This window comes from Monodon monoceros, unplaced genomic scaffold (assembly GCF_005190385.1).
Source record: "Monodon monoceros isolate NGI ecotype Baffin Bay Population unplaced genomic scaffold, NGI_Narwhal_1 Super_Scaffold_20, whole genome shotgun sequence".
Lineage (NCBI taxonomy): Eukaryota > Metazoa > Chordata > Mammalia > Artiodactyla > Monodontidae > Monodon > Monodon monoceros.
The window spans coordinates 135,220,558-135,242,893 of NW_021703777.1; the positions used below are offsets into that span (position 1 = coordinate 135,220,558).

At 53.7% G+C, this 22,336-nt stretch overlaps 1 protein-coding gene across 1 annotated transcript; it reads left to right on the top strand.

Moving 5' to 3' along the window:
* The first annotated feature begins 482 nt into the window (after window positions 1–482).
* On the top strand, window positions 483–22,299 carry NOP14 (NOP14 nucleolar protein). The gene is made up of 18 exons (XM_029235665.1): window positions 483–751; window positions 3,471–3,605; window positions 4,103–4,244; window positions 7,365–7,507; window positions 8,327–8,461; window positions 9,404–9,526; window positions 10,308–10,439; window positions 11,187–11,445; window positions 12,302–12,432; window positions 12,973–13,058; window positions 13,944–14,079; window positions 15,517–15,618; window positions 16,122–16,275; window positions 17,962–18,121; window positions 20,051–20,198; window positions 20,707–20,825; window positions 20,969–21,124; window positions 21,335–22,299. Exons 1-18 carry the CDS (start codon window positions 557–559, stop codon window positions 21,432–21,434), a joined length of 2,556 nt encoding a protein of 851 aa, XP_029091498.1. The 5' UTR covers window positions 483–556; the 3' UTR covers window positions 21,435–22,299.
* Window positions 22,300–22,336: the final 37 nt, after the last annotated feature.

A 22,336-nucleotide genomic window follows, 5' to 3' on the forward strand; every position in this document is an offset into this window, starting at 1 on the left:
GCCGCCGCCACGGCGACCACCCGCGCCGCCGCTGCGTCGGACGCTGCCGGCGCCGCGACGCCTCGCCCTCGGGACCCGGGACTGCCGCCCAGGAGAGGGCGGGCCGGGCCCCCGCGGTCACCCCCGCCGCGCCGTGGCCCGGGCTGTCGGCCCCATCGCCCGGGGAGGCGCTCACTGGCCGGGGAACCACCCCCCGGCGGCGACGGCTCCGGCCAACGGCTCCCCAGACGAGGGAGCCAAAGTGCTGCGCTCCACGGGCCCCGAGGCTGGAGCGCTACCGCGCGGGCCAGGACCGCTCCCAGAAGGCACCGCGCGGGGCGGAGGCGGTGGGGCGCGAGCGCGGCCTGCTGGGAGTTGTAGTCGCTCAGCCTATGGGCGAGTAAGCTGAGCGGGGGCGTGTCAGTATTTTACCCAACGTTCCTACGTCTCGCTGGCTCAGTTATCGCGAGACGGGGGCGGCACTCCTAGGCTGCTGGGCCGTGCGCTAGCTCCGGAGGGAGCGCGCGCTCTAGCTGCCACTTCCTCGTCAGCGCCCCGAGGTGCAGCGCGTGTTGCCATGGGGAAGACCAGGTCTGCCGGAGCGCGTGGGAAGGCCCCCGGGGCCCCGGCGGGCGTGCGGGGCTGCCGGGCGAGGCCCAGCGCCAACCCGTTCGAGGTGAAAGTCAACCGGCAGAAGTTCCAGGTCCTGGGCAGGAAGACGCGCCACGACGTGGGGCTGCCCGGGGTGTCGCGCGCGCGGGCCCTCCAGAAGGTGAGCGGGGCGCCGGGCCCTCCGGGGTGGATCACCCCGGCCCCGCCTGCCGGCCGGGACCACCCACGGCCCTGCTCCTCGAACCCCTGCGGCCCCGAGGGGCCGCCGGCAGGCTTGGGCGAGCTACGGACTTACTTTCCGGTGCCCTTTTTCCCTTCTGTAAATCGGCCATGATGGTGGTACGTACATCCTAGGGCCGCCGGGAGGATGGGAAGCGTCCACTTAGAGTTCTCGGGACAGCGCCTGGAGCAGTGAGACGTCGTGTATCGTGTGTGCCATGTGTCAGCTGGACTGTTTTCATCTTCGTGCCTCTGCTTCTGCGTGGGCGGGGACGACATTCCCCTGCAAAACCGCCGTCCCTTCTTGGAGACCCACACACAAGTCCAACTCAGGCAGAGTTCATCACTTCCGCGCTACCGCGGCCCCTGTGCGAACCTCTTAAAACCTGCCCTCGTTGAGACTTTGAGCTCCGCTGGTTAGGGACAGGATAGGGGGTTACATGCTCAGTAGATGTTTGAAGAAGGAATGTATCGCTCCTTTGAAGCGCACAACCTTGACCCTTGCAGGGTAACTGAAATGCTGCCTTCTTGGAAAGTGTCATAGCCTCCAGCTTTCCTGTGCCTACGGTTCCAGAGTATTCTGTACTTTGAAATTCAGTTCGGGTGGCATTCTCTATGCAGCTTCTGAGACATGCTCATTGGTTTGTTTAACGATATTTATTGTTACTCTGAGGAGGAGACATTAGTAAGTTAGTGAACAAATTAAAGCACAGAAAGGTCAAGTAAATTTCCCAGGGTCACACAGCTGGTAAAGGCTGGGGTTTGCACTGGGTTTGGACACCTGTGAAGCCTTTATGTGCCACTGAGCCCTTACGTTTAAGCTGTGTTCTAGCAGGTGGAGAGGTAAAGGTAAAGTAACACCTGGCCCTGCCTTCATGGGCTCATAATCTGTGTTCTGTCCCACAGCATCTAATCCAGTTGATCTTTTCTTATAAACTTATTTATTTTATTATTTATTTATTTATTTATTTTGGCTGCCTTGGGTCTGTTGCTGCACGCGGGCTTTCTCTTGTTGCGGCGAGAGGGGGCTACTCTTCTTTGCGGTGCGCGGGCTTCTCATTGTGGTGGCTTCTCTTGTTATAGACCACACGGGCTCTAGGTGCGTGGGCTTCAGTAGCTGTGGCATGTGAGCTCAGTAATTGTGGCTCATGGGCTCTAGAGCGCAGGCTCAGTAGTTGTGGCACACTGGCTTCGTTGCTCCACAGCATGTGGGATTTTCCCGGACCAGGGCTCAAACCTGTGTCCCCTGCATTGGCAGGCAGATTCTTAACCATTTCGCCACCAGGGAAACCCCAACTGATCTTTTCTTTTTTTTTTTTTTTAATAAATTTATTTATTTATTTATGGCTGCGTTGGGTCTTCGTTGCTGTGCACAGGCTTTCTCTAGTTGTGGTGAATAGGGGCTACTCTTCGCTGCAGTGTGTGGGCTTCTCATTGCGGTGGCCTCTCTTGCTGTGGAGCACAGGCTCTAGGCACACGGGCTTCAGTAGTTGTGGCACACAGGCTCAGTAGTTGTGGCGCACGGGCTTAGTTGCTCCACGGCATGTGGGATCTTCCCGGACCAGGGCTCAAACCCATGTCCCCTGCATTGGCAGGCGGATTCTTAACCACTGCGCCACCAGGGAAGTCCCCCCAATTGATCTTTGAATTGAATCAAACATCGTCCTTATTGCAAGGAGCTGGCAGTAATAGTAGACAAGACAAACTTATAGCCGACTCCGATGCACCCCTGCATCACACACCCCAGGGCAGGCTTGTGGGGGCAGATGTGGGGATGGGCATTGCATGGGCTCCAGGCTAGACATGTTTTCCTTTATCATGTAAGCCTCAGTTTTCTCATTTCTCCTTAAGAGCCTGAGGTAGGAACTGCCATTCTCTCCTTTTTACAGGTGAGGCTGTAGGCGCTTCCCAAAGTCCTCGCTGGGAAGTGGTGCAGCTGGTGGGGTTCTGAGTCCTCACTCTCGACTGCACCTCCTGGGCATCACATGCATGTCCATGAATGACCCAGAAAGTGCTGAGAGTATTGGTTTGGGGCTACACGTAACTTTTACCAATAGACAAATACATAAATATGGAATCTGCAAATAGCAAAGACTGACTGTATATACACATAACGTCACGTATATAACAAGCAAAGAGCAGATAGGCAGTGCTGCTGCGGTCTGTGTCTGTAATTGATCGTGATGTCGTCATTGACGTAAATGGCCTCTCAGATCATTGTTCCCTGCTCCCCTTACTCGGCTAGAACCTGAACTCCTCTGGCTTCTTCACCTGGGTGGAGTGACCTCTGCTCGATTGTTCTGCTTTTTTTTGGTTGCCGTCATTTTACTTTAACCTTTGGTATTAGGCATGGAAGTACTAACACACACCCTAGAGAATCCCCTGGGTTCCAGACGTCATCCTCTTTGCTGCCGTTGTATGGCAGCGACCCAGTTTCTCCTCGGTTATTGAGATCAGTCTTTCCAGCCAGTAGATTGGCCTTTTTTGGACTGTTTGTCTCAGTGGCCTGAGGCGTAGAAAATGGCATTTTCCAGTTCCTTAGAGCCAGCGTTGTGTCCCCTTGTGGAAGCACCTCCCCTTTGGTGACTAAGACTGCCAGGCCGTCAGAGCTCAAGAGTTGCCAGGACCGGTGAGAGATTGTTCTATGATCTGTTTTTCAGCGCACCCAGACTCTGCTAAAGGAATACAAAGAAAGGGATAAGTCCAACATATTTAGAGATAAACGCTTTGGAGAATACAATAGCAACATAAGCCCGGAGGAGAAGATGATGAAGAGGTTTGCTCTGGAACAACAGGTATGGAAAACAGTCTTTTGCTGTAGTTTTACACAGAAGTCAAATACAAAGAGAAGGCCGTTTCCCCCTTGTTTGTTTATACTTTTGTGAGTGCACAGTGGGTGGGTCTTCAGTCGTGTATCTTGCCTGTCTAGACCAAGGGGGAAGCAGCCTCTTGCACATACCAGTTAGGTGGATAAATATCTTAACCAGAGTGCCCGGCAGTGATGCGTCCTGGGGTTCTGGACTAAACGGCTGCCTTCAACTGGGTCGAGTGGATTGTGGAGCATTCCTGGTGGGTAGAGCTGCACGATTTCCCAGTGCCTTAGGGTGCCCCATTGATTTATTTACCTTCTGTGGGTTCTGTTTATATCCGAATCATTGCTCAAATGACCCAGAATAATCTTAAAGCTACACTGTCACATTGCACAAAAATGGGGGGAAAATCATTCTTTTTTTGATGTTAAATGGATGTGGAAATTTTAGGAGACTGATTTTCATTTTTTCTATTCTGTCAGCGTCAACACGAAAAGAAAAGCATCTACAACCTAAATGAAGATGAAGAACTAACTCATTACGGCCAGTCTTTGGCAGACATTGAAAAGCATAATGACATTGTCGATAGCGACAGCGATGCCGAGGACCGAGGAGTGCTGTCGGGTGAGGCCTGGGATCAGGGGCAGTCTGCTTAGCACTGACGTTCTTTCTGCCCTGCTTGGACACCTAGAAAATGCAGGTGTAGATCTTTAAGAATGTGTATATGTAGATAAGATAGACAGCCTGCTGTCTGTCTGTCACAGAAAGCACTTCAGTATCCCTCCTCTTGTTTGAACTTCACCCCAGCTCATTTTACCCGTGAGCTCAGAGAAACAATATGATTTGACCAACCCGTGAGTCAGAGCTGTGGGTAAAACCCACCTCACTAACCCCTAGGACAGCTCTTCTGTACTAACCCACAGTGCTTTGCTACCACTGTTACCAGTTCTGACCCAATGTGTGTACTAACAGTGTTTACTTAGTTCTTTTAGTCTTTGTTTTCTCTGGAACCGCTTATGACAGTTTTGTGGGGGAAGTAACATTGAGCTGCTTCTTTTTAATTTCTTTTTTAAAATTTATTTATTTACTTATTTCATTTTTGGCTGCGTTGGGTCTTCGTTGCGGTGCACAGGCTTCCTCTAGTTGCGGCAAGCCAGGGCTACTTTTCGTTGCGGTGAGCAGGCTTCTCATTGCAGTGGCTTCTCTTGTTGCAGAGCACGGGCTCTAGGCGTGTGGGCTCAGTAGTTGTGGCTCATGGGCTTAGTTGCTCCTCGGCATGTGGGATCTTCCCAGATCAGGGCTCGAACCTGTGTCCCCTGCATTGGCAGGCGGATTCTTAACCACTGGGCCACCAGGGAAGTCCTGAGCTTCTTATTTATAGATAATAACGAAGCAGGTTAAACCGTGGCATTAGTTAACACTGATATACACCTGAACTGAGTTAGGACTCGGTTCAGGTCTGATCATCTTGGGCCCTTTTATAAAGCTGGGGTCATGTCGTAAGTTCGCATCCTTATGATTTAGAATATCCTCTATTTAGCATCTTCAGAACAAAGCTGCACAAAACTAAAACTGACTCAGCGGTTTTTCTGGTGTGTGGAAAGCCAAGCCGTTAAGCCCATGACTGCCTTTTGGTATTTGGGTGATGCGGGGGCAGAAGGCCTAGGAATTAGGGCGGCCCGTGGTTCTGTCCACAGCACCGGGAGGTGGACCACAACTCTGCTGAGGCTTCGTGGTTGAGGAGGGAACATAGTTCACCTTGAGGGCCTTTCTCTTCGCACTTTCCATTGTTCAGGACTTTTTATGCACGCCTCGCTTTAAACACGTTCACCTTCACTGTCACTGAAGGGGACTGCCGCGGCACCTTAACGTTTGGCGGCCTGGTCATTCATCACAAGGTGTCGGCCTCGGCCTCGTTGGTATGATAGGCTGTGACGGTTGGCTGACTAGAGGAGAAGTTGGATTCCCATTCTGCCAGGTGTTGGGTCCTGGGGACTCAACTGTTTATTTGAGGTTTCCTATCCTCCTCTGATGTTTAGTATGAGCTCATGAGAATCCAGGTGACTTGCACATTTCCAGGTAACTGCTTATATTTGAAAATAAATATATTTGCCGTACCTTTTAAAATGAATCATCAGGAAACATTCTGTTTTGTTCAGCTACATAATTTATATGTTCTCCTAGATTAGGAGAATTTCATCTTAAAAATCAACCCTAGTTTTCTAATTAAATCCTATCATCAATATAAACACACTGATGGATTTTTTTTTTTTTCTTTTCTCCGAGAATCCTTTTTGGAATCTTTTATATAATACCACCTCGTTAGTTAATGTTTTGTAAATTTTATTTCCAGAAAATATTGTAAACAATCTTGAATTAGTAGAATGCTAAATGATAGTGTTTTCTAATATGCTAAACTTTGCAGGAAGCAGAGGAATGACTCATTCACTGATTCATTTATTCAGCATGTGCCAGGCAGTGCTCTTGGTTCTGGGGAAATAGCAGTGAGTAAAACCTACCTGCAGCTCAGTTTTCTGGGGAGACCCAGACAGTAAACTAAATAATCAGTAAATCCCGCAGGCCGGTCGGAAGTAGAAGTGCTGTGGGGGAAATGAAGTCGGAGCGGTCTGGGACACGCCAGGTAGTCCTGATTAGGGTCACGAAGGAGGTGGCGGTTGTGCAGGCCTCTGGTGGTGTCACGGTCTGGGACCAGCCAGGAGCCTGGCAACTGGAGGGGGCGATGGTACAGACAGGTGGGCTGGGCCCCTGGGGCCACGGGAACAATTTTGGCTTTTACTCAGGAACGGGAGCCAGAGGGACTTGAGTGGGGAAGGACAGAGTTGGCTAGGGCAGGCCAAGAGGTCTTCCTGAAATTCTCTTGTAGGCGCGGGAGGTGGAGAGGAAGCAGGATGCGCAGGGGTGTTTGGGGTACCTGTCAGCCCAGGGGAGGCATCAGGAGGGCAGTGGGGCCCAAGTCCGCAGACAGCCTTGCCTGGAGGAGGGGGCTGCTGCCCAGAGGAGTGAACGTTGGCCTTTAAATCGGGCCAGAGTCTACTGCAGGGGGAGCGAGAGCAGCTTCCAGAAGGAGGCATGATGGGGGTGGCGGAGCGCAGGCGCAGACGGCGGGTTGTGGGCCTGAGGGGGTTAGAGGGCCACAGGCAGGAGCTGTTTCTCTTACTGGATGAGATCTGAAGTCAGTTGCTTAGCATCTAAGCCTCTGTTTTCTCTTCCAAGAAATTGGATTTTTTAAAAGTTTCTTTCTATTCCAAAATCGACGATTCCCAGTGTTTTGTTTCTCTCTTCTTCCCTGGTAGCTCAGGCAGCCTAGGAATCAGTGACTCTAGTAGCTGGCTCCGCCCCCTGCCCCCCGGGACTTTCTGTGAGACACAGGGAGGGTGTGAAGTGGCCCTGGTCCTGGGCACGTGAGGACCAGGCGTGAGCTAGTTTGCGTTTGCCCATCTTCTGTGAGATGTTAACACATTGGAAAACAGGTTCTTGGTGTTTCCAGTCACTTGGATCACAGCTGCTTGGTCTTTTTATGCCTCTGGGTTTTCTCAGAGGGGCTCATCTTGGGGGTTTGTGTCACTGTGCCTGTAGTCTCACCTGCCGTGGGTGACAGTTTTCTCTTAAACGTGGAGTCTGCTCTCCGGACCGTGCTTGGAGAAACGTTGGCAGAGCGACTGCAAAACCCACTTCGCAGCCGGGCCTGGCTTCACAGAGGGGTTTTCTGCTCTCTGTCTGCAGCCGAGTTGACGGCGGCCCATTTTGGAGGAGGTGGCGGGCCGCTTCACAAGAAGACCTCTCAACAGCACGGCGAGGAGGGGCAACAGCCGAAGTCACGCAAAGAGCTGATCGAGGAGCTCATCGCCAAATCAAGGCAGGAGAAGGTGCGTCCGCTGCCGTTCTCGCTGCGGAGCAGCACCGCCCGCAGGCTCGCTGCTGAACACTTTCAAGTCTTTTCTCCCTGTGCGGTTTAGGCTATGTCTAATATTTTCTATGAATTCAATAAAAGCATTCACTTTGAATAAGAATACAAAATGCATTTTAAGTTTCATCAAGCATGTACTTCCTCTTCTTTTTTAAAATTTTATTTATTTATTTATTTTTGGCTGTGTCGGGTCTTTGCTGCGCGCGGGCTTTCTCTAGTTGCGGCAAGTGGGGCCTACTCTTCGTTGCTGTTTGCACGCTTCTCATTGCGGTGGCTTCTCGTTGCGGAGCACGGGCTCTAGGCACACGGGCTTCAGTAGTTGTGGCACGCAGGCTCTAGAGCACAGACTCAGTAGTTTTGGCGCAGGGGCTTAGTTGCTCCGTGGCATGTGGGATCTTCCTGGACCAGGGCTCGAACCCGTGTCCCCTGCATTGGCAGGGGGATTCTTAACCACTGCGCTACCACGGAAGCCCCAAGCATGTACTTCTGATGGTTTCTTGGGGTTTTGGTTTTGGTTTGGGGGGAGGGTTGGTTTTAGTGTTTTGGCACGTATCAAGAGTCGCAAAACATCACTGCTTCTGCTAAAGGCAAACTGCTCAGAGCATCTAGAAGAGCAGTTTTACAGCAGGAAGTTCGTTCTGCGTGATGGGATCCTGAGATGCTGATTTCTCGTGGTCTCTTTCCCCGTCGGCATGTTAGGCTGAGCGGTTGTCCAGTGGGGCCTGGACGTCTGCTGGAGGCCGGCAGTAATGGGGTGCCTTCTGTTCTTTTTCCCCAGAGGGAGAGACAGGCTCAACGAGAAGACGCCCTTGAACTCACAGAGAAGCTAGACCAAGACTGGAAAGAAATCCAGACTATCCTGGCCCGTAAAACACCCAAATCCGAGAGCAGAGGTGGAAAGGAGAAACCCAAGGTGGGGTCAGCACCTCACAGGCAGCCTGGGCTCACGACCATTGACCCAGCCTTTCTCTGCAGAAGAGGGGGAGCCAGACATCTGTTCTCCCTTTTAGGACTTAAGTTTTCTGTTAAACTTTTATATTGAGGTATCTGACGTGTGTTACATCAGGGTGGAAATAGACTAAAAGTTACTTCACTATCTACTCCAGAATAATGAAAGTAAAGAAAATGGTTGTTTCTTGGTATGAGAAGACTTGGTATGTGTATTGATATATACATTTATTTATTTTTCCCCTGGACAATATTTGGTTCCTGCCACATTGCTTTTAGTCTAAATTGTCAGAGAAGGTGCATTCGTTTGAGTTGCTGGTTTCTAGAAAATACTTGGATTTCACCATATTACCTTGCCGTGTGGCCATCTGCACATCTGTGAGTCGACCTTACTGTTGCTTCCCCCAAAATCCCATTTGGGGGGCTTAATGCCTAGATGAGCAAAGTTTAGTTTTCTTTTTTTTTTTTTTTTTTTTGTTGCGGTACGCGGGCCTCTCACTGTTGTGGCCTCTCCCTTTGCGGAGCACAGGCTCCAGATGCGCAGGCTCAGCGGCCATGGCTCACGGGCCCAGCCGCTCCGCAGCATGTGGGATCTTCCCAGACCGGGGCACGAACCCGTGTCCTCTGCATCGACAGGTGGACTCTCAACTGCTGCGCCACCAGGGAAGCCCAAGTTTTAGTTTTCTTAAAGCAGATATACTTTAAGAATTTTCGAGGAGCGAATAGTTGTATATGACCTAAAGGCATCCTCGAGACTGATTAGAACAGGCCTCTGTCACACAAGAAGAAAAGACTTAGGCTGTGGTTTAGCTTCTTCCGTAAAGATGTCCAGCCACAGTTGGGGTGTGCAGGAAGCTCGTTATGCAGGTCTTTTCTTTAAAAAAACAATTTCTTCTTTCTGCCCTAGCCTGACGCATACGACATGATGGTTCGTGAGCTCGGCTTTGAAATGAAAGCACCACCCTCTAACAGGATGAAGACGGAGGAGGAGCTGGCCCAGGAGGAGCGGGAGAGGCTCAAGTGCCTAGAGGTGTCTAGGGGGCGGGGCAGGGGGCGGGGCGAGGCAGGGGCAGGGGCAGGGCTGCTCTGGGAAGCTGCTACTACCGGAAAGGCCCTTTCCACCTTGTTGTGTTCAATGGGCTGGAGGTGTGCTGTGTTTTACCAGTGGAATCTTTTTAGTCTCTAAACAAGTTTTATTTTTTTTTAACTATAAAAGGAAAAAAAATGCAGATAATACCCAATATAACAAATTAAAAATGACTTTCTTTCTAATCCCTTTACCTCAGAACAGCTGCTAGCGATATAGTGCACTACCTTTTCACCTCTTTTCTCTTAAAGGTTTTTTAAATTTCCTTACGTTACAAAACAAAAATGAAGTGGAGGCATACTGTCGTGCATCTGGCCTTTTCAGTACCCCCCTCGTGGGCCGTCTCCTGTGGCCATTGCATGGTTCATAGGGACAGAGTAGCTGAGCTGCTTGTCAAATGGATGCAGACCTCAGTGTAAAGTGTCCTGTTCCTCTTCTGGGGCCTGGTGGTGAGTGAGGCCGATGATTGGCCACCATCATTTGGCCAGAAAGCCCTCAGGGTGACAGCTTTTCCTTCCTTGTGACGGGAACATATTTCTGCCGCAGTATTTTTATTTTTGTTAAAATAAGTCTTCCACACGATGCTTGCCAAGGGTTTGCATGTCTGGTTGAAGAAAGCAGAAGGCAGGCCTGAAGCAGCTGTGACGGCCGAGGGAGCCTGGAGCGTGCGTCCCTGCCACGTGCTCACAGCACGGCAGACAGCTTTTCTGTCTTTCCTGCTCAGGCTGAAAGACTCCGGAGGATGCTTGGAAAGGAGGAGGGTGAACATATTAAGAGACCGAAACACATGTCAGCGGATGACTTAAGTGACGGCTTCGTACTAGACAAAGATGACAGGCGTTTGCTTTCTTACAAAGTAAGATGTTTGCCTTCGTTTCCTTTTTTTTTTTTTTTTAATTTAAAGCAACACATTTCCTGGTTTTTCACGTGATAGGTTTACCACAGGTGGAAATTGTGAGTCTTTTTAGAAGCAGTTTCTCTGTGGCTCTTTCTAAAGTTGGTGAGGTTTTTCATTCGCGAGCCCCATTAGCTCTACACTCCTCTCCCCTTTCAGAGCGTCGGCCCCACTCGGGGCAGGAAGATAGGAGAAGGCCAGGGGTCTCGAGCAGAAAGGATTCGAAGACGGGAAACTGGGTGCTCGCAAAACAGTGGGTTATCTGGGGGAGTCGTCAGGGGTCACCCTCCGATGTTGAGGTCCCGCCACCTCCGCGTGCAGCCCACATGCCAGGAAGCCCCAGCTGTTCCCTAGCCCCACGAGCAGCAGGGCTGCCAGACACTCAGCAGCCGGAGCCTGTCCACTGGGGCGCCTTCCGTATCCTGGACCCCTGCCGCTCCCCAGCAGAGACAAGCCCTGCCCAGAGTCCTGGCGGCAGGGTGTGGGGACTGCGGTTCCCAGGCCTTTAGCCCCGTGACGTGTAGCAGCCCCGCAGGAGGTGGGAGAGAGGCCCCACGCCCGTGGATGGTGCAGCACCGGGCCGCGTGTTCCTGGCAGACAAGTAGCATAAAGCGTCTGCACGTGCACGGCCCTCAGACACGGTCACAGGCTGTGCCAGCTGCTGTCCCCTGAGGAGTGATGCCGCTGGTTCCCACATTCTGTTCCCAGGATGGAAAGATGAACGTCGAGGAAGAGCCGAGCGGGGAAGCCAGTAGCAGTGAGAGCGAAGGGGAAGAGGGCAAAGGCTCGAGCGAGGGGGACCCAGAGGAGAGCGATGGCCCGGACGGCCCCTCGGGCCTGGAGTCTGACGTGCAGAGCAAGGACGGGAGCGAGAGGACCCAGGAGGAGCAGCGTCCGAATCCCGGGGAGCGATCAATAGCCGACGACCGGGAGGCTGCCAGGGCCGAGCTGCCCTATATGTTCGCAGGTAGACAGACAACTGGGGAGTGACCGCAGTGACCTGGTGGCGTCGGCCTCACGGGCTGCGTCATGGAGTGGGACAGGGTACAGGCCTGGACACACACAGCCCGTCTGTGCTGTCCTGGCTGGCAGACAGGCATGGTCATCCTTCTCCGCGACGCCCCTGGGATCTGACCCGAGTGCTCTGGGCAGCACGTCAGCCTCTGCTATGTGACTGCAGCAGTTCTGCAGGCCGCCGGCGGAGGTCCCTGCCGCTTGACAAGTCGGCCCTTTGTGGGCAAGGGTGGCCGCGGAGCCGGGCTCAGGCCTCGTGACATGGCATGTAGCACACGGTGGGCTGCTCTGTCCCACGTGCAGACACCCCATCCGGTTCCAGTCCGCAGGCCTAAGCTGTCCTGCGACTTAAGGGTGTTTCCAGAGCGGTTGAACCGGCGGGTGGAGCTGGCTGCCGGGGGCATCTCAGGCGTGACACTGCTTTGCTCGCGGGGCTCCTTCCAGCTTCCAGCCTGTTCTGAACGGTCCCGGCGGCCACCCCGCCCGCGCACTGTCCCCTCCTCCCTCCCCGTGTCGGGCATTGGGATTCCTCCTGGAGGGGAGCTTGGGGTCATTTCTTCGTCAAGGCTTGTTGCAGGCAGCCCAGTTTCCTCGAGCCTCACCCTTGGCGGGCATGCGGGCACACGTTAGAAGCAGTGTGGTAATTACACAAAACGAGTGCTTCTATAAAATAGGTGGAAGTATTTCTTTGGGTGAAGTAAAAGAAGTTCTATTATTTAATTTGTGTTCAGTTTTTATCTCCGTTACCAGAAATGTAATTCTCATTTTACAAGTTAAGCGTGGAGTGTGTTTTGTATTTATTTTGATAGCTCCCGAATCCTATGAGGAATTGAAGTCTTTATTATCGGGAAGATCGATGGAAGAGCAGCTTTTGGTTGTGGAGAGAATTCAGAAATGCAACCATCCAAGTCTCGCAGTGGGAAACAAAGCAAAACTAGAAGTACGCTGAGTCGTTTGTCTGCAGTGTTGGGAGTGTCAGGGAAGAGCCCTGGTCTGTGTGGGCGTCGTAACCGTGAAGCTGGTAGTCCCGAAGTGCACCCCGTGCTTACGGCCGCGAGATTTCACGGTGGGGTGCGGGTCGGGGGGCAGAGAGCCAGGCCTGGATGTGCGTCAGCTCCAGGGCCACGGCAGGCCCAGGAGGAGGCCGAGCTGTTGACCTCAGTTTACACTGAGTCCACCGCGCGCACCGTCACACAGCAAAGCCAGGCTTTGGGGAAGTAGATAGCTAGGAACGTGCCTCGTCCTCCTTGGCGCCCGGCCGGCGCGCTCCTGGTCTAGGACTGAGGCGTCGCCCGCCGGCCGAGGCAGCACCCAGACCCTGTGCTCTTCGCCCCCGTGCCTGCCTTGGGTCACACGCCCCCTTCGCTGGCCCTGAGGCCCTCGCCCCACCCGGTGCGGGGGCACAGGGGGCAGGGCGTCCTGTGCCGTGGCTCCGTTCTGGGCTCAGCCCTGAGCTCTGGCCCCAACCCTGTTCCTGCAGAAACTGTTTGGCTTCCTTCTGGAATACGTCGGAGATTTGGCTACAAGTGATCCTCCAGACCTTGGCGGAATCAATAAGTTGGTTGTGTAAGTGAAAACGGGGTGCCTTATCTGGAACGTGGGGCTCAGTTGAACAAATTTTGTGCCTTTTAGTAAAGTAGTAGAGTAACTTCGGAGTTATTAAGGCAGCCTTGCCAATGGGCCCACAGCTCGCACAGCTGCGGTGATTTCCATACGCCATCCTGCTCCTAAGTCGTGTTGACGCGCTGCTCCCATTGCCCTAGAGATGGGACCTGCTTTTAACTGCAAACGAATCGACTTTAAGACAGTAGGGTCCCTTCAGTTTATTAATATTTGACGGCGAATTTTCTGTTTCATTCGTCCGCCTGCTGCTGTCCTGCGCGGGGTCCCCGGGCCAGGCTCTGCACCAGGCCCCGTGAGAGCAGAGCAGCATGGTGGCTCCTGGCCCCGTGGTGGCTGGAGCAGGGCGCAGCGGGCAGGGTGCTCAGTTGGGAGGGTCCGTGAGAGCAGGTGCCTGGTGGTGCCCTCGGGCTGGCCACCTGCACACCCCTCCACCCCGTGCCAGCCTCTGCGCCCAGGAGTGCTGGTGAGGCACCACTGGGTTCAGGACTGTCAGCCACGTCTGGCCCTTAGAATATGCTCCCCGTGCTGTTACTTGTATAAACAGAGCTACTTTTGCCACCAGTACTGAGAAGTTATGACCAGGTTCTTAGCAAATAGCAAAAATGAATATAGGTTATTATAAAACACTATTAGAAAAACTACCTGGATCACCGAGACGGCCAGCCAGGTGTCAGTAAGGAAAAGTGCATTCATCCAGGGGCTTCCAGCTCCAGCTCAGCCGGCAGGTGACTTCACAGGAAGATAGATGATAAACGTGGGTGGTTTGAGGGGGTTTCTATGTTTTTGTTACCTATGGACATTCTCCCCTGACATGTCTCTGATGAACAGGCAGTTGTATAACCTTTGCCAGATGTTTCCTGAAGCCGCAAGCAGCGCCGTGAAATTTGTCCTCAGAGATGCCATGCACGACATGGAAGGAATGGTTGAGACCACAGGCCGGGCGGCCTTCCCGGGCCTGGACGTGGTAAGCCAGGGGCGTGTGTCATCTGGCCATTGACCCGCGGCCGCCAGCTGTCCAGTGTGCTGCCATGGCACAGAGGGGCTGGGGGCTTCAAGAGGGTGGTCTGCCCCAGAGCCTCTGCAGCCATCTGGAGGGCACGCTGGGCCAGGCCTGGAAGGACTGCTGACCTGTTAACAACTAGCTAACGTGGGCCCAGGAGCAAAGTTCCTGGTTTGACTTCTCCGTGAACGGTGCCGTGTTAGTCTTGATGGCAGACCGGGGTGTGTTTTCCTGAGGACCTGAACCTGTGGGCTGGTTGCTCCACCTGATTGTGCACAGCGACCTCTGACCTCTCTGAGGTTTCTGACCGTTTCACGACAGCCATGGGCCGTGTCGTCAGCTCTGGTCACTGAAGAAGTACTGCTCAGTCCGTTCCATTTTCTGGTCTTCGTGTTGAAATGAACTAACGGCGACTGGCAGGAACTTAAAAGTTTGGCTTTAGGGCTTCCCTGGTGGCGCAGTGGTTGAGAGTCCGCCTGCCGATGCAGGGGACACGGGTTCGTGCCCCGGTCCGGGAAGATCCCACATGCCGCGAAGCGGCTGGGCCTGTGAGCCATGGCCGCTGAGCCTGCGCGTCCGGAGCCTGTGCTCCACAACGGGAGGGGCCACAACAGTGAGAGGCCCGCGTACTGCAAAAAAAAAAAAAAAAAAAAGTTTGGCTTTATGTCAATGGGTCAGTAGACTCCTTGGGAAGGCATCTGAGCCAGTGTCTGTGGCCTCGGCCCCTTTCTCTGTGTGACCTGGGGTAGGTGGGTGCCCGAGCTGTGGCCGAGGGTATCCAGCCTGCCACCCCGGAGCCTGTCCCCGGCGGGGAGTAGTGGGGAGGCCAGGGGGGTTGGCAGGCTGCCCGGGCTTCCGTCCTGGGCTGCGCGGGCCTGGCCTCTCCCGGCTGTAGGCGGTAGTGATGGCTCAGTGGTACCTGTCCCGTAGGCTGGCGTGAGGATTCATGAGTTGATGTTGTTACTGAACCAAATTGGGGTCCACCCTTGCCCGGCGCACAGCAAAGACAGCCGACTGGTGCCAGGTTGTGGGGAAGAAACGTGCAGCGTTTACTGCAGGCACCCGTCCAGGAGCACAGGCAGCTCGTGCTCAAGAGACATGGACTACCTTCTGGCCTTCAGGGGAGGGGTTTTAAAGGCAACATCGAGGGTGAGGGTCCCAGGGTGTGTGACCAGCTCGTGGACTTCCTCTGAGTGGCTGGTGGTGAGCTGACAGGGTGATGTTTCTGGGATCTCAGCAGTAGCCACTTGGTTCCCACTGTCTGGGGTCTGGTGCTCGTGGGCAGCCTGCAGTCACCGTCCTCGGTGGGTGGTGGTCTTAGTTTCCGCAGAACAGCTCAGAGGTACGCGTCAGGTTGTGTGTCTCCCTTCTTTAGCCCGTGTGGTGGCGCTTTCTTTCCAGCTCGTTTACTTGAAAATTGCTGGGATGTTGTTTCCAACCTCTGACTTCCGGCACCCGGTGGTCACGCCTGCGCTGCTGTGTCTGAGCCAGCTGCTAACCAAGGTACGTCAGGGCCTCCCCATCGGAGCCAGCCCTCCCTGGGGCTGAGCGGGGCCGCGGAGACTGGCCCTCCTTGGGCAGGAGTAAGAAAGGCTCGTCAGCGAGGCCTGCGTAGCAGCTCCTTCCCAGAGCTCCCGGGTGAGGTGGCAGAGGGCGTGACCCCAGAAGGCACATGAGGGCATCGTGTCTGATCTGGGGTTCTATTCCCCTCTTGGCTTTAAAAGTCCAAATATCTCCGTTTTCCTTGAGAGGGCGTGTGATCGGTGCCCACTTGCTGTGGCAGTTATCAGCGTTCGCTCCAAAAGGGTGGGACCTTACGGTCACAGGGCTCTGTGCCTGATTGCACGCCACGCGCCTCGACCCTGCCGTGGGGGTGGCGCTCCCCCCCACCCCGTGCAGAGGAAGGTCGGGGCCCGTGGCCCCCCGCGGAAGCCAGGCTGTCTGCCTGGTGCAGTGTTGTGAATGTTGTTCCCAAGTGGACACTGTGCCCTGTGTTCCTTTGCCAGTGTCCCATCCAGTCCCTCCAAGACGTGGTGAAGGGGCTCTTCGTGTGCTGCCTGTTCCTGGACTATGTTTCTCTGTCCCAGAGGTTCATACCTGAGCTCGTCAATTTTCTTGTTGGGATTCTTTACATCGCAGCTCCCAACAAGCAGAGCCAAGGTGAGTTGATTGGAGGCAGCGTTTGCAAATATACTGTACTTTAGACTTTTAATAGGAATCGGTATTCATTGTAGAAAGCTTAGGATGTGGGGAAGTTAGAAAGAAGACAAAAGAATCTCAAGTCTCATCATCCAGAGTAGCATCCTTTTTTCCCTGTGTGGATGTGTGTAAACCCACATTTTGAAAAAAATCAGGATCCCACTTTATCTGTCCAGCACAGTAGCCCATTTCCACGTGTGGGGAGTCTGAGCTTAGTGTAAAGTACCCCCCAGGTGGCAAGACTACCTACCAGAAATACATAAAATACTGAGGTTCACTGTATTGACTGTGTGTTGAAACAGTATTTGGGGGGGAGGGTAAATAAAATACATCCATTAAGATTTACCTTTTTGGGGGCTTCCCTGGTGGCTCAGTGGTTGAGAGTCCGCCTGCCGATGCAGGGGACACGGGTTCGTGCCCCGGTCCGGGAAGATCCCACATGCCGCGGAGCGGCTGGGCCCGTGAGCCATGGCCGCTGAGCCTGCGCGTCCGGAGCCTGTGCTCCGCAACGGGAGAGGCCACAGCAGTGAGAGGCCCGCGTACCGCAAAAAAAAAAAAAAAAAGATTTACCTTTTTGTTTTTACTCGTTTTATGTGGCAACAAGAACACTTTAACTTGTGTAGCTCACGGTGTATCTCTAGTGAGCAGCACCGCTCCTGTAGTTCCTACGATGTTCTGAATGTTGGAAGGAGATCATGGACAGCCGTATTCTGAGAGAGGGTTTCAGCAGTTGTTGCTCTTCAGAACTATCACACCCTCCCCTCCCCTCCCCCACACAGGATGCCGACACTCCTCGCCACGCTTCTGCCCACTCACGCCACGGCTCCCTCGCCCTCCAGGAGCTGCCCACCTTTGTCCCCTCGCTCCTCCATGTCTAGAGGGGCTGCTTTCCCGGCCTCCTTTTCCCTTCCCTGCCCCCTTTTCCCTTCCCTGCCCCCTTTTCCCTTCCCTGCCCTTCCACTTTCTCCTCGTAACCTCACATGGACACTTGCCTGATTTCTCTGAGCCCCACGCTGCGGGCTCCTCTCTGCCAGCCGTGGGGATGGGCACGGGGGGGGGGGGACAGCCACACCCCAGGGAGACGTCAGGGTGGCTGCAGTGCTGGAGGAGGGGCCCCGGTGGAGGGCACTGGATGCTGGAGTCGGGACTGGTCAGCGGACTGGCTGTCGCCCGTATGCCCCCCACCCTATGCCCAGCCACCGCCCACTCTGCCGTGCCTGGACCGCACTCGGCCTGGCGCCCTCCCCGGCAGTCCTTTCCGTCTGCTTCGACTGCTCCTCTGAGTGACGGAGGGCTTAAGTCCTGCTCGCTGCCCGGGTCTCTGGAGCAGGCCTTTTCTGGCCTGGTGAGCTCTGCACCCTGCCCCACACCGCCCCAGCTCTCCTGACAAACCCGCCTCACCCTCCTCTGCTTTTCCTTTGTCCGTCGTTTCTTACTGATACTCAGTCTAGTCTGCCCACGAGGGCAGGGGCCTGGTCTGAGCTTGGACTTGGCCCACACACCCGTCAAAGCTGTCGCTTGTCTCTGGTGGTAAGCACAGCACGTATTTGTTAGAATGAACTTCCAAAGGCTTCACCCTGCAGAGCCTGCCCTGCGAGCCCGGTAGCCTCAGAGGCCGACTCTGTCCCTGTCCCACTTGGAATCCAGGTTACACTCTGGTGCACCCTTTCAGAGCACTTGGGAAGAACTCGGAGTTGCTCTTGGTTTCTGACAAGGAGGCCACGACCACGTGGCACAGGAGAAGCCTCCCCCTCCAGTGGGCAGGAAGACTGAAAGCCCAGACTGAGACAGAGGCCAACCACACCAGGTACGTGCGGGCCTGGGGCTCCGGGCCGTGGTGCCAGCTTAGACCTCCGAGAGGCCAGGCTGCAAGCCAGACGTGACCCAGCACCCAGCCTTGAAGATGCACCCATGTTATCTCTGTTCGCAGATGAAATGATTTTATATGTGGAAAATCCTAAAGGTTCCACAGAAGAGCTATTGGATCTGATAAGTGAATTCAGCAAAGTAGCAGGATACAGAGTCAACGTACAAAAGTCAGTTGTATTTCTACACACAAACAATGAACAGTCTGAAAGGAAATTGCAAAAACAATTCCATCTACAATAGCATCAAAAGGAATAAAATTACTTAAGAATTAGCTTATCCAGGGAGGTGGAAGACTAGTACGATGGAAACTACAAAACATTTGTTGAAAGTACTTAACAAAGACGTGAATGAATGGAAACACGTCTGTGTTCCTGGACTGGGAGACATAATCACCTCCAAATACCACCACGTTAGGGGTTCAGTTTCAACAAGGGGATTTTGTGAGGTCACATCCTTCAGTCTGTAGAAGTAGAATGAGGAGGGGACTAGGACTTTTTCTCCTAAGTCCTTCCATTCTCTGATTTTTAAAAAAATTATGGTTATTTGAATTTTTTTGTTGACATTTATTGTGTTAAAATGCAGATAACATTTACCATCTTAACCATTTTTAAATGTATGGTTCGGTGGCATCTTAAGTACCTTTACACTGTTAAGGAACCGTCACCACCCTCCATCTCCAGAACTTACTCATCTTCCCAAACTGAAACTGTCCCCATTAAACACTGATCCCACGCCACACCGCAAGCCCCACCATCCTCCTTCTGTCTGTGGCTCTGACTCCGCTGCTGCGTCTCATATAAGTGGGATCACAGGATTTGTCCTTTTGTGACTTATTTTATTTCACTGAGTGTAGTGTCCTCAATGTTCATCCATGTTTAGCAGGTATCAGAATTTCCTTCCTTTTTAAGGCTGAACCATACTCCATTGTGTGGATGGACCACATTTTGTTTATTCATTCATCCATCAGTGGACACTTGGGTCGCTCCCACTTTTTGGTTATTCTGAATAAGGCTGCTGTGGACATGGGGGTACAAGTATCTATTCCAGTTGCTGCTTTCAGTTCTTCTGGGTTTATACCCAGAGATGGAATTGCTGGGTCAGATGACAGTTTCATTTCTAATTTTTTGAGGAACCTCCATGCTGTTTTCCACCACAGCTGTACCATTTTACATTCCCACCAACAGCGTATGAGGGTTCCAATTTCTTCACATCCTTGTCAACACTTAGTAATTTCTGGATTTTTGATGGTAGCCATCCTCATGGGTATGAGGCGGTATCTCATTACGATTCTGCCTTGATTTTCCTAATGATTAGTAATGAACATCTTTCCATGTGCTTGTTGTACATTCATAATCTTCGGAGAAATGTCTGTTCACATCCTGATGGCCATTTTTTTCCATGAAAACCTAACTTTCCCAGAATGTGTGTTATTTTCAAAGTATATCTGCTTGATATTGGAAATAGTTTTAGTAATTTAAAAACTACAACGGGGTTTATTTAAGATGAGGGCTCCAGCCATTGTAGTGAGTGAGTCAGTTTTCTTGGGTCTCTCCCAAGAAATGTATATGTGTTACTAAACTTTTTCTTCTGTTTAAAAAACAAAAAACACCGAGTACTCTTTCCAAGTTGTTGCTGCATTTCCCGCAACGTTCTTTCCTATTCAGGGAAGCAGGATGTTTTCTTTAACTCCTGATCCCATCAGCCATCGGGCCGCAGCCGTTGCCCAGGGCAGATGTTTGACCTCAGGGTCCTGCGGCCCAGGCCCACGAGTGGAAGGTTTTCATCTTTGCCAAGATGATGGGCTTTGTTGGTGACGGGGAGGGGCCCTTCCTTCCTGTTCGCCTGAGGCCGGGTGTCACCCATGCAGGCTGTCCTGCCTGGCCGTGTGTCTGGCTCTGGTGCAGCGCTGTGTGACCGTCTATGGCGCCCTGCCCTCCTTCCACGACATCGTGCAGCCCCTGCGAGCCCTCCTGATGGAGCACCTGGCAGCCCGCAGCTGCCCGCCCGAGCTCCAGGTGAGGCCTCCCCTGGCGGGGCCGTGTCCCAGAGTTGGGGCAGGCTGGTGGGCGTTTCTGTCACGGGGGTTCCGGCGCTAGGAATCAAGGCCGGCCGCCCGCATCAGCCTGGGCAGCGGCTCCAGGCCCCGCGCCCCTCCCAGGTCACTCGGGTTCTGAGGATGGTCCGACTGCCCTGCACCAGGCGACAGGAAGCCATGAGGAGCGCCTGCCTTTTGGCCTGGGGGCTCCCCTCTGTACAAATGGGCTGGTCCCCATCGTGTGCTCCCCACGTTCCTCTGGGAGAGACCGTTCTGTTGCTCGATGGGTCTGTAGGTCTGAAGTCCCACCAGGCCAGATGCCACGAGGACGCTGCAGGAAGGTGGAAGCTTCGTGAGAGCCGGGCCTTCTGGGCACAGTGGCTCTGCACCTGCAGCCGCCGGGCCCAGGGGAAGGGGCGGCCCGGAGGGAGGAGCTCCGGAGGCCACGGTGGGCAGGCCAGGCGGTGTCAGCTTTTCTCACGTGTCAGGAGCTGAGTCGGAGCATTTTGACGGAAATGGAAAAGCAGCCGAAGCACTATCGACCGCTGGTCTGTGAGAAGAGCAAGCCGGTGCCGCTGAAACTGTTCACCCCCCGGCTGGTCAAAGTGTGAGTACGGGGGCCCCCCCAGCACCCCAGCCCCAGAGGGGCCTGGGAGTCCGGGGCTGTGGCTGGGGGCGGCCTTGACTGGAGGCCTGGCAGGCTCTGGGTGCGCAGACCCTGCGCCCTCAAGGCTGGCTTTGCACCTTCAGCCTCGAGTTTGGGAAGAAGCAGGGCTGCACAAAGGAGGAGCAGGAAAGGAAGAGACTGATCCACAAGCACAAGCGAGAATTTAAAGGTGCCGTCCGGGAGATCCGCAAGGACAACCAGTTCCTGGCTCGGATGCAGCTCTCAGAGATCATGGAACGGTGAGGGGCGACGGGGTCTGGCAGGTGCTGGTGTGGGTGCTGGGCCGGGGTGAGGGCGGGCCAGGGGGCCTGCTCCCCTCACTTGTCCTCTGTCCTGGGCGGAGTTGCAGGCCCCACGCGGATGTGAACTGCTATTGGGTCAGATAGGAAAAAGGGTAAGATGTCCTCCAAAAAGTATCCAAAAATGGGCTTTTTTTTTTTTTTTTAAAGGGACGCGGAAAGAAAACGAAAAGTGAAGCAACTTTTTAACAGCCTGGCCACACAGGAAGGTGAATGGAAGGCTCTGAAGAGGAAGAAGTTCAAAAAGTAAATTATGTTTTATAAATCAGACAAGGAGATGCTATGTAATGAATGCCGTAAGGGGTGCTGTAACGTCAAGAGTTACTTTCCTGTACTTCGCTTCATGTTAAAACGCCTCTCCTGACGTATTGCACTTTTGGAACACGGCCAAGCCTCTGTGGGAGCTACATGCCGATAAACTGTGAATCACCTCTATTCCTCACTTCCAGACAGTCCTCAGTTAATCACAAGGCTTGGGACTGATGGGATTCAGGCTAATGTTTTTGGTCAACCAAGCATATTTGCCTTGAGGTGTATAATTCAGTGTTACTTAATGTTACATAAATTTTCAGTCATCAGTGAAACAAGTTTGCACATAGTTTAGAAATCAGAAAAGAAAGAAATCACCCGTAATCCCGGCACCCCAGCAGCCACGATCGGCTTTGCCCCAATCCATACCCAGTCTTGATTAATGCTTTGGAGTGCCAGGCCGCTGTGAAGGCAGGAGGGGTTGGGCTGCATCTGCATTGACCCAGGAGGCTTCATAAAGACACAGGAGCCACCTGCCCGCCCTCGCGGCCCTGGGGGGCTACGGCCTTGCACAGAATGCTGCCTCCCTGTGCGGGTGCAGAGGTGGGCAGGTCCCCCGGCCCCCGTGCCCTGCCCCCAGTCTCCGAGAGTGAGGCACTGGTCCTCACACCCCAGGTGACCGTGCGGCACGTGGCAGAGGCCTCACCGTCAGCTGGCAGCCCTGCCGGGTGGCCCTAACACTCACATCAAGAGCCCATCCTTGGGACTTCCCTGGAGGCGCAGTGGTTAAGAATCCGCCTGCCAATGCAGGGGACACGGGTTCGAGCCCTGGTCCGGGAGGATCCCACATGCCGCGGAGCAACTAAGCCCGTGCGCCACAACTACTGAGCCTGCACTCTAGAA